The sequence below is a fragment of the Phymastichus coffea genome, unplaced genomic scaffold (assembly GCF_024137745.1).
Source record: "Phymastichus coffea isolate CEN01 unplaced genomic scaffold, Cenicafe_Pcof_1.1 PCOF00125, whole genome shotgun sequence".
NCBI classification, from domain to species: domain Eukaryota; kingdom Metazoa; phylum Arthropoda; class Insecta; order Hymenoptera; family Eulophidae; genus Phymastichus; species Phymastichus coffea.
The window spans coordinates 471,306-482,755 of NW_026706936.1; the positions used below are offsets into that span (position 1 = coordinate 471,306).

At 65.9% G+C, this 11,450-nt stretch overlaps 1 protein-coding gene across 1 annotated transcript; it reads right to left on the reverse strand.

Annotated features, from left to right (window-relative positions):
- Positions 1-692: 692 nt before the first annotated feature.
- On the reverse strand, positions 693-9,767 carry LOC131671395 (GS homeobox 2-like). The gene is made up of 2 exons (XM_058947777.1): positions 8,321-9,767; positions 693-1,572 (listed from the first exon to the last, which is right to left on the reverse strand). The coding sequence occupies exons 1-2, from the start codon at positions 9,498-9,500 to the stop codon at positions 1,199-1,201; spliced, it is 1,554 nt and encodes a 517-aa protein (XP_058803760.1). The 5' UTR covers positions 9,501-9,767; the 3' UTR covers positions 693-1,198.
- Positions 9,768-11,450: the final 1,683 nt, after the last annotated feature.

Below are 11,450 nucleotides of genomic sequence, written 5' to 3' on the forward strand. Positions count from 1 at the left end.
CGCGTTGACATGCGGCCGTGGCGGCAATAGCGGCAATAGCGGCAATAGCGGCAATAGCGGCAACAGGGGCCTTCCTCCCGAGCCTCCGAGCTGCGGAGGTGAGAGCGGCCTGTAGACGAGGCTGCCGCGCTCTGTAATCAAGCGCCCAGAGCCGCTCTCGCTCGCTAACAGCTATTAACCCATCCCGCGCGACTCGATTTGCCGCTCCGATCGATCCACGCGCCCGCAGCATTCTTGCCACCTATGCAGTTCGTTAGCGCGGTCCGACGGGGAAAACCGGGCCCGGCGAGCGCGCCTCCGCGGAAACTCGGAGGCGCGCAGCTTTGCGGAATCGGCTCGAAGGCGCTGCATGACGAACGCCAGACTCGCGGCGCGCAACAGGCGCGACTTAATAAATTATATCCGCGTGCGCGAACCTGCGGAGCCGCGCGCCGTTCAAAAAGCTTCTTTTCTCGGAACGGCGCAGCGCGGCGAGCGGCGAGCGGAGAGCGGCGAGCGGAGAGCGGAGAGCGGCGAGCGGAGCGCGGAGCGCGCGGCAGCGAGTTCTCGCGCTGCTATTTTTGCCCAATAATTTCTTTTCATCTCGCGCCGCTCGCAGCCAAGTTTCGCTTTCTCGGGCGCGGATCGGGGACTCGATGCTTGCTGGGTTATGGTCTTTAAACACATATATACACACAGATTCTACTTGATCTTCAGCTTCATCGTGTTCAGCTCCCATTTATTATGTACACATTCTCTACTGGCTTCCGATTCTAGGTCCACTACTTGGCTATGTAACAATGCAACTCTACGAGTTTCAATCGGTCGCCACGCGACACATCAATCGACGATATACACGGTACAATCAGTTATCATCATATATAATATAGATCTATCCTAGACGCAGTAGACAAAGTTCTGGCTAGTTTCATAAATAGCTTATACGCAATGACGCAATGACGCAATGACGCAATGACGCAATGCACATCGAACAGCGCAGCTCTGATAGGACGCCCTGAGCGGGCGCCACGACTCCTTCGATATTTACAGTACTCGCGGACTAACTATGTACACGGTGTATCAGAGACTGGCAGCGATAATATCTAAACAACAGCCTGCGGAGCTCGCCAACGAACTGGCGAACGAGAGTCGAGTAAAGTAAAATAATTTATGATAATTACACTATAATACAGAGAAAGCGAACGAGCGCTGGCGGCGCTTAGGGCTTGTCGTCGAGGGAGGAGGAGGCGGGCAGCGGCCGCTTCTTCAAGATGCCCAGGTCCTGCACGTTCTCCAGGAAGGTCTTGTGGTGCTGGGCGACCAGCAGCGGGTTCACCGTCTGCACGTCCTTCTTCAGCTCCTCCATGTCGCGCTTGAGCTTGGCGCGCCGGTTCTGGAACCAGGTGATGACCTGCGCGTTGCTCAGGCCCAGCTGCGCGGCGATCTCGTCGCGGTCCGCCGGCGACAGGTACTTCTGGTACAGGAAGCGCTTCTCCAGCTCGAAGATCTGCTGGTTGGTGAAGGCCGTCCGGCTCTTTCGCTTCTTCTTCGGCTGCTGCCGGTTGTTGAACAGGTTCAGGTGGCTGGCTTGCTCTGCAACACGGAATAATGCCGGCCGATTACTCCGATGCATCCGCGCCAAGCGCGTCGAGCCGATCGGAGGGATCGGCCGGCAGCCGCTGACGCGCCGCGGCGGCCAGCGCGAGGCCGGCTAAACGCTCGAGGAGCGCGAAAGAGGCGCTGAGATATTAGTTTCTGCGGTCGGCCGCTGCCGCTGCTCCGCGCCGGGATTTAATTCGTTTGATGTTCGCCAATTCGCCGCGGCCGCCGCTCTCTCCAATTGCCAAGCGGCTATCTCTCCGTCGCCGCCGGCGCGCACCGCCATTTATCGCTCGGCGACGCGCTCGCCGCCGCGCTCGACGCCGCGCTCGACGCCGCGCTCGACGCCGCGCTCGACGCCGCGCTCGACGCCGCGCTCGACGCCGCGACGCCCGCGGAGGCCGTCTCGGGTTTCGCCCTCGCCGGGGCGCCCCGCCGCGAAAGCGGAGCACCTCGGGGGCCGCGCTGGCCCGCGCATCCGGCCCTACGCGGAAAAGCCGCGGGGACGCGCGGCCGTCGCTTCGTCGAATCGATCAAGGAAGGCGGCCGGTCGGTGGGCCGTCCGCTCGCGGGATTCATCTTCATTAGGACGTCCCGCGGCGCTCGATCGTTCCCACTGTTCCCACCTGGTCGTTCCGGAGCCGCCGCCGGCCACCAGCCTGGCTCGCGGACCGCTCGCGGACCGCTCGACGGAGGCGATCCCCCGCGCGCGGGTGGTCGGCTCGGCCGAACAGTTGGCCGGCGCGGTCGGCGGCTCCTCGCGAGGCTGCTGGCTATTTCGAGGGGCGAGGCAGCGGCCGCACGTGGTGCAGATTAGCGCAATTACCGCGCGCGTCTCCGTCGCCCGAGCCGTCCGCGACGTCTTTATCCGTCGCAGCCGCTGCCAATCGCTCGCTCGGCTGGCGCGTTCGCTTTTCAGAAGCTATCCGTCAAGCCAACTCGGCGGCGCGCGCATCAATCAGTTAGCGCCGGCCGTCCCGCGGGAACGGGGAGCTGCGGCAGCGCAGCGGAAAAGATGCGCACGCGGCCCGGTCGTTAGTTACGACGTCGTCACGTCTGCAATTAGAAGCCGCTAACTGTTTTGCCGCTCGTCCTCCCGCTAACACAGCTCGAGACAAGTTTACAGCCTCGCCTCGAGCCCCGTGCTCGCGCGGCTGCCGACGAACGGAGCACCCGACGACGGACGCCCGGCCCGGCTGGTTCCGCGAAGCGCGCGCGCGCGCGGCGCCCGGCCCGACCCGAGGCCCGCGCTCGACCGGGTCGCGCGTCGCGCCGAGCCGCGCCGAGCCGCGCCGAGCCGCGCCGACCCGCGCCGACCCGCGCCGACCCGCGCCGACCCGCGCCGCAGTTCGCCGCGATCGCTCTATTACGAGTGTAATACCGCGCGCGTCGCGGCTTAATTTAGGACGCGACGCACTCGCGACAAATGCCTCCCAGCGACAGATCTAACTGCGCTGCCGAGCTTCTCCGCCGCTGCGCCGCTATTAGCCCACCTACGTGACGGCCTGCGACTCGGCGATGACAGCACTTTTTTTACCCGGTCCACTTCGAGGAACGCTCCGCTCTAAATATCGGAGTTATGCTCGCGACGCATTCTTCCGCGAGTCTTTCTCTCCGGACGAGCTCTTACGACCAGTCGACTCTGCCGAGTATTTTCGGAGCGATAGATCGGATGGAAAGTTGGTCGGATACGTCGAGGAGGACCGAGCGGGGGCCGACCACCGATTGCCGATGGCCAGCTATTCGACGGTGAAAACTCGCGCGTCGAGTATTTTCGATGGGAAGAGCACGCGTTCGACGAAGCCTCGACTGCTCGAGAGCTACGTACGCGATTGGGATCTCGGTAATAAAAGGCTGAAACGCTCCCGCGATCCGTGGATAGCGACGCGGTGCGCACGCAACCGATTACGCGAACGGCCGATGAAAATAATAATTCATTTAATGAAACGGCAGCGCGCCAGACACTTCGATGGACTGATTTTAGCGAGAGAAATTATAATTACATAGCGCAAGGCGCGAGAAAACAACTGGAGGATTAATCGATCGATCAAGTCGATCTCGCGGTCAGGAGGCTTCCGAAGGCACGACGCTCGTTCATTCGCACTGGTTCGCCGCGTCGTTATACAGTCGCGATCGGTGCGAGCTTGACGAATGAACGCGCGAGCACGTTCGACAGAAGGCTCGGATCTCTCGCGATCGCGCGATCGACCGATTACGGCGGCGACTACGTCGGTTTTATTTTCTCGTCTCGTTAGCGCATCTCTGGACGAACGCACGAATGACAGGATTATAAGTGGTACTCTCGCGGGGCGCGCGCTGTTTAAATGCAATTTGTGGAAAACCACTTCCCAATTCGAGCGCGCGTTCGCTGGGAATTGGTAGTGCCACGATTAACCTTTCCAAAATTGCCGCCGAGCTCCACGATCTGGTCCGCGATACGGGATGAATTACGTTCGCGACGAGTTGGTGCTCTCGCGAGCCGAGGCGGGCCCGCGAACGCGCGACGCACGGAGACGCCAAGCGCACTTGTTCCGGGCTGGCGCGTCGCTGGTGGCCGAATCCCGAGTAAGTGCAGCGCGAACGAGAGGGAGGCGGGCATCGGCTCGCACACTGGCCGGCGCAGGCTCACGGCAGGAGGCTGCACGGCGTCGCGGCAGGACCGCGCGGGACGAGCGACGGCTCGGCAGCTAAGTGAAACGCACGGAGGCACGGGAGCATAATAACGACGTTTGTCGAAGCCGGCCGGCCGAAAGCGGTGCGAGACGCGTAAACGATACAACCATCGGATAATCGAGGCTCGGCAGGCTCTTATTTGTCACAGCTCCGCGGGCAACGAGCAGTCGAGGCGGACGGCGTTGCGCAAGCGCGCAGCCTTGGCTGGCCGAGGGCACAAAGCGCGCAGCTGTATCAACACGCGCTCGCGCCCTTAATAGCTGCTGGCTGCTCCGGGTTGCCGTCCGCGTTCCGTGCTCGGCTGCCGGCGGAGCCGCCGCTCCGGGCCGCAGGATTCCGTTAGGTTCGGCGCGGGGCCGCGGCTGCTGCACCTGTGCCGAGCCGGGCGCGTCGAATGGAGCGCCGAGAGCGGCGTGATCGAGCCGCTTTTTCCGCGCGATCGAATCGAGGGCTGGCGGCGCTCGGCGGCGCTCGGCGGCGCTGGCGGCGCGTCGGACGCGCCGGATGAGCAGATGCCCGATTCGAGGCGGCAGCGCCGCCGCTCCATCGAGATTTCTATTAAGCGCCCGGGCGCTGGCGCGCCCCGCTTTTTGCAGCCGAAAATTGATCCCGGCCGTTAGCAGGTGGCAGCTTTCCGCCCGGCTGGCTGCTCGGATTGCGCGCTCGCTCGGAAGCATGACTAACCGATCGCCGGGCGTGTGACTCGGCAACTTGCCGCCGCGCCGAAAGCGAGCTCGGGCTCGCCGACGACGCCGGCGCGGCTCGGCGCGCGCGCGCCCCTCCTCCCGCGAGGCCGGTGGCGGCCGCCCAGCGCCGGCTCGCCGGGCGTAATCGGGCGCGAGCGCGGCGGACGGTCGATTAGCGCGCGCCCGAGGGCTGCGACGGGGCGGCCCCGGCGGCTCGCCCCCCGGCCGGCCCGCTCGCCCGCTCGAGGGCGACGGAATAGCGAGCTGTAAATTGCCCGTAGATGGAGCGTCGTTTGTCACTCGGCGCGCGCGCCCGCTTTTCCATTTTCCGCGCGATTTGGCCGCGCGTATGCAGCGCGAACGACCTAGTAGACAATGAGGCGCGCGAGCCCCCAGCCACCCTCGCCGAGCGCTCCGGCTTTATTACAAATTGCACCGCATTCCTGGCGGGCGAGCCATAAATCGCACGGGCGCGGACAAAAGGGCGAAAAAGGCGGGCGGCGGCGGCGGCGGCGACGGCGGCGGCGGCGGCCGCGGAGTCAAGACGAGTCGAGACGAGCCGAGACGAGCCGAGACGAACCGCACTCGCAAGCTCGGCTGGCTGCCGGGAGCCGCCGCGCGGCGACTAACGAGCTGCTAGCCGGCGCGGAGCAGCGGATAATGAGGATCGCGTGTGTTGTGCGTTGGCCGTTGTTTAAGGGCGAAATTCAATATCGGCGCGGCCCGATGCTCGATGCTCCGTGTATCGCTCGTTATTATAATGCCGGCCGCGGCGGGGCGCCCGTTAAGTCTCCCCTAGGTTTACACAAGCTCGCCGGGCCAAGTCGCGCGCCGCGCCAACGTCAACATCTCGCGCTGGCTGCGCGTGGCGGCGTGCCCCGGACGATCCGCCGCGCAGCTGCATTCCGATCGGATTCACTAATTGAGCGGCGGGCGCGGCCCGGTTGCCGGTGCCGGTGCGCGGCCCGGCGGCCGGCGGACGCGGCGACGCGCCGGATCGATCGCGTGAGCGCGAGCGCGCTGCGCCGCAGCTGCTTCCCGGAGAGCGGCGCGCGGACAGGCGCGTCCTTTGTCGGGCGAGTTTCGCGGAAGGCAGACCGCAGCGTCGCGAGTACGTCTCAATTGGGGCCGGGAACAAGGGCGAGGATGTGCGAGCGGCCAAATTGGCGCTGCGGGCCGCGCTTTGTCCGGCCGCCGCGGATTGATTCGGACGGGGCCGGCACGCGATGCCCGGAGCGCGCCGCCGCAGCGCCGCCGGCCGTGGATCGATGAGCCGCCCGGTGCGCGCTCGGCCGGTTAGCACCTCGCCGGAGCCGGCCGCGCAATTAGCACGCCGCCCGGCCGTCGATTTGCATGTGAAACGGGCGAGCGCGAGTGGGCGCAGCCTCGTTCGACAATGAGCCGCGGCGGCGCTGATCCGCCGTCGTCTGGCGCGCCGCGGTGCTCGCATGCGAGCCGGTCAGCCGAGCACAATGGACGCGGGAAGCGGAGAGCGAGCGCGACTGCACGCGAGCCGCGGCCGCGAGCCGACAGCCGAGAGCCGAGAGCCGAGAGCCGAGAGCCGAGAGCCGGCTTTTACGAGGCGCGACGGAAGCCTTTTAAGAGTTGGAGCAGGCCGAGGCGAGCACGCCAAACAATGGTCTCGCGGCAGAGACTGAGCTGTAAAGCTTTATGGCTCTATTGCATTCTTCTTCGGCCGCTCGCTCTCGGCACGTAGGCCGCTCGCTCGCGTTCTGCGGGCCGGCGGCCGTTCAATAGCTGCCGAATCAATTGCCCAAATTGCTCCTCGGAGCCGCCAATATCCGGCGGCGCGCGCCCCGCTCGCCCGCCGCCCGCCGCCCTCGAATCATTCTCAATTAACTCGCGGCGACTTAAGTCGTATTTATGTCGCCGGCGCGTCTCCGCCCGCCGGGCGATGTGCCTGCCTGTCGCAGCCAGCGGCGATTTATGTCGGCGATCCGTCTCGGTTTGCAGCCCCGCGCGCGACACTCGACTCCGAACGCGTTATTGCGCCCGGCCCTCCAAGGACTCCCCGCTGAATTGATTTGCGCCCGGCCCGACTGCGTCGATTTGTCGCCCGCTCGCCCCGCAGGGCCGCGCACAGCCTGCGCCGTAATTTCCGAGTAATGAGACAGCTCTTACGGGCGCGGGAGCAGACGAGAAGCAGCAAGGCGGGCTCGGCGAGCGGCGAGCGCCAGCAGGCCCGAAAGCGAGAGAGAGAGAGATAAAAGCTGGAGCGCGTAACGGCGGTAGCGTCTCCCTCTCGCTCTCCAGAAAGAGGCTCCAAATCGATCTCCCTTCGGCTGGCGCTGCCTCTGCTTTGGAAAGCCGGCGAAACAGAAGAGGGCCACTTAACAGCGGGAGAGCCGACAAAAAACACGGAGGTCTGTTTGCCCCGGGCAAACTGTCACAACAAGCTGACCTGCAGCAGCAGCAGCGCGCGAGGCAGGCCAGGCGTCGCGGCGAGCTCGCGACTGCAGCCCGAGCCGGCGAGGCGCTCGCGGGCGCTGCGCCGCGAGTGGCGCCGAGGCCGAGAGCGCGCGCCGATGGCGCCGATCGCGCCGCCGCCGGCTGGCCGATTCCGGATCCGCGGAGCGCAATTTGCCCGTCCGGGCGCTGCAACGAATGGCTCTATTGATTTTTGCCGAGCGCGCGCAACGCTGCCGGATAATTTAATAACAGTGCCGTCTGGCCGGCTCGCGGCTGTTGTGCCCGGCCGCCCAGCGCTCGGATCGAGGAGAGATAAGTAGAAGGCGCGCGGGAGAAAGGATATCATAATCAGAGCCAAATTGCTAATACGTGCGGGGGGCTACCGTGCGCCGGTGCCGCTCGCTCGCTCGCTAATCTCATTTGAATGGCAGCCGTCGGAACACGTAGCCGCTCGGCCCTCCGCGCCTCGATCGCCGGCCAATTGCCGCAGATATCATCGGGACGGCAGGGATCCTCGTGCGCGTAATCGACACCGCGCCCCGTCCGCCGCTCCGCTCCTCCCGCCCGCTTTCTTCGCTCCCGCGGCCGAGCGCTCGCCCACGAGAAATTGGGTCGGGCGCGCTTCGGCAATTAAATTTATTGCAGCCCGAGACACATCTATAAACAAGCTCGTAAAACGCGCGAGATTTTACTGTCAGGGCTTTACGGGCAATTGGCTGCGCATCGGCAGCGCTCCTAGCCTGCGCCCGCCTGCCAACACAAAGGCCCAACAAAACACATCAAGGGCCTCGCGCGCCGCAAGAGGACAATTAAAAAGCCGACGCGCAGCGCCGACGAACAATGTGCGGGGCCGCGCCGCTCCAAAGCCGCGCCGCGCGCCGTCCGTCGGCTGCCTGGCTTACGCCCGGCCGCCCGGCCGTCCGGCTCCCGTCGGCGCGAGACTGGTACGCTACCTTGGCTGTGCTCGCCGGCGTCGAAGGTCTTGCTGGTCATCTGGAAGAGGGCGTCCAGCGGACTGCCCTGTCCGGGCGCCCGCTTGCCCGCCTGCTGCGACTGCTGCTGCTGCGCGGCCTTCCTGCGCAGCGCCGACTGCTGGCCGGCCTGCAGGCCCGGGTGCAGCGCGTACGGGTGGTGCGGCTGCTGCAGCTGCTGGCGCTGCAGGTGCTGGTGGAGCAGCGGGTCGGGGCTGCCCGAGTCCGAGACGGAGCTGCGGCCCGACGAGGAGGAGCTGCTGAGCGGCGGCTCGCTGATGGAGCCCGACATGGAGGCCAGCGACACGCCCATGAGCGACAGGTCGCGCGGCAGCTGGGCCAGCGGGTGCAGCTGGTGCTGGTGCGGCGGCAGGCCGAGCAGCGCCGGCTGCGCGGGCGGCTGGCGCAGGCCGAGGGGCGCCGGCCGCCGGCCGCGCGGCGGCGCCTGGCCGGGCTGGCGCGGGGCCGGCGGACTGCTGCACCCGCTGCCGCTGTCCCACGGCCGCACAATCTTGGCCTTGGGCCTGTGCGACAGGATGTCGAGGATGCTGAAGGACTTGACGCCGCGCTCGCGCGCCGCCGCCGCCTCCTCCTCCTCCTCCTCCTCCTCGTCCGAGTGGGCCTGCTGCTGCTGCTGCTGCTGATGCTGCTGCTGGAGCGGCACCATCTTCAGCCGTTTGAGCGGCTTGAAGTAGTCGTCGGAGCCGAGGCGCCGCCGCTCGCCGCCGGCGCCCGCCTGCTCCTCCTCGGCCGGGCGCAGCGAGGTGAGCTCGGCGCCGAGCCGCCGGCGCCCGTACCTCGAGTCGTCCTCCTCGTCGGCGTCCTCGGCCTCCTCGGCCTCGTCCGCCCCCCCGTCGGCCTCGTCCGCCTCCTCGGCCTCCTCGGCCTCGCCCGCCACGCGGCGCCTTCGCCGCGGCCGCGGCTGCACCACCAGGGGCAGCGGGCTCGGGCAGCCGACGGAGATCTCGTCGTCGTCGAGGCCGCCGCCGCCGCCGCCGCCGCCGCCACCGCCGCCGCCGCCGGCCGGGCGCCGCTCGCCCGAGCCCGGCCGCGCGCGCGCCCCGGGCGAGGCGCTGCGCCGGCGCTGGCAGCCCCCCGCCGACGCGGCCGCGCCGCCGGGCGACAGCGGGTACGCGGCCTCGGCCATCTCCGTGCTGCACATCGCGCAGCCGTCTCGCTGCAGCGTGCTGGCTGGTCGGCGCCGACGGCGACTCGCTGCTGCAATACGTCAACACCACCGCACAACTCGGACACCACTCGCGCGCCGCATGTCCCAGGGTCCGCGGCCGATCAGCGCGCTGGCTCACTCGCCGCCTGGCCGCCGCATCCTGGCTCGCGGCGGGGCTGGTGCGTGCCAAACGATCTGCGTCCGCCGGACAGACAGGCAGAGAGGAAGCAGCGAGCGACGGTGCACCGAGGCGTCAGAGCGGGCCTGTGACTGGGAGCGCTTTGAGCGGCGGCGGCGTCGCGCGCGCTCGCTCGGCGCGGCGGCGGCCGGAGTGGGGCGGCGGGCGCGGCCGCCGCGGCGAGCGGCGCGCGCGCGCCCATTGGCCTGGGCGGGGCCTCGCGGGCCGGGCGCCGCCCCAAAATGACGACCGCGGCGATTTTTACGGCGCGCCCGAGCCGCCCGCGCCGGCCCGGGCCGCCGGGCCGCGCCAGTCCTCGCCGCGCGCGGCTGGGGCTCGGCCGCGCGGGCTCTGCCTTGCCGACCCGCCGCCGCCGGTCGCACCCGGCCACGACCATCGACCGCCGGGGCTAATTGCAGGATGCGCGCTCCTCGGCCGTCTGCGCCTCGCGCACAGTCAGTCTCGGGGCTAATTATCGAGCTTCTTCGTTGCCACGGCCTCCTTCGTGTTCGTTACGCGGCCGCCTCCCGACGGCTATCGCGCTGGGCAATCTCCCGGCTGATTTACATGTCTCCCAGATACGCCGGGCGATCGCTCGAAATCTGCCTGCCGGCGCGGTCGGCCGACTCTGTCTTCGCTCCGGGATCATGCGACGATGAACGTACTCGCGGCATCGGCCCTAGTGCGCCCACCGCGACAATCGCTGCTTCGTTTCGGTGCCTGCCGTCGCGTTGTCTCTCCTTCTTTTCGATGTTCGTTCGCTGCTCGCATGTAGACCACGTCCTGTCGTCGCTGTGCACAGCACACGGTTCGTCCGCGTCTTGCCAGGATTCTCCGACGGTCGGTGAATCTGGCCAGCGAGGTGGCGGCATAGCGACATTACTCGCACTGCATATCGCAGCGATCGCCAAGATTGCAACGCGAGCCTGTACACGCGGGGGCCTCCCGTTGGACTGTGTCGAGCAATGAAACTATTTCGAGACATCGGTAAAATTGCAACCGCGATCGATTGGACACTTCGCGCTAGTATATCCAAAGCTAAGACGCGATCTCGAGTCCTCGAGAAGAATCGTCACCGGCGTTGAAGATTAAAGCTGCGAGTCATCGCTGAAACGAGATGCATTACGCGCTGTTTGTATTGAGGTACGTATCGCGAGTTGTCGTTAAGATCAGCTGGGAAGCATTGCGCAATTGAAAATGACATTCGTCCACTTTCTGTTATAACTTGGCAAGATGTGTCAAGATCGCAGCCGGACCGTAATTGCTAGACTTCGCGGAAGCTGTCAGCGGTCGGCTAATTTCGAGCCGAATGACAATGCGGAGAGCAATTTGACAAGTGCTATCCGAATAAGACGCGTAGCCCGAGCCGCATGCGGGAACAAAAGAGAGTCGTTCGAGCTTGAGAAACTCGGCATCCGTTTGAAAATGCACGGCCGAGCAAAAAGACGTTCTCGGAGGAAATACACAAAATATGCAGTGCACACGTGTACGAAAGGCGACGCCGAGAGGAGAGTGGCTCCAATTTGGACTAATTTCAATGTTCGACTGGCGAATGTACGATATAATGCATATGCAAGCGCAGCGAGTGGCACTGAATGAATTCTTTTGGGGAGCTAATGAGTGCGGGTAGCTTTTGCAAAATGAAGCAGCCACGAGAATCTCGAGAGCCGCGGAGGAAAAGCATTGGGTATGCGAGCGAGAAGGAAGAAAGGAAGGGGACTCGAAGTGGGCAGAGAGCGCATCGCGCAACACAAAGAGGCGCGAGC

What these genes read in the sequence shown, in the direction of transcription:
- LOC131671395 (XM_058947777.1), bottom strand. Translation starts at nt 9,500, where the DNA reads ATGTGCAGCACGGAGATGGCCGAGGCCGCGTACCCGCTGTCGCCCGGC. An exon ending in CGCCGGCGAGCACAGCCAAG is followed by an intron (nt 1,573 to 8,320) that starts GTAGCGTACCAG and finishes TCCGTGTTGCAG; the next exon opens with AGCAAGCCAGCCACCTGAAC.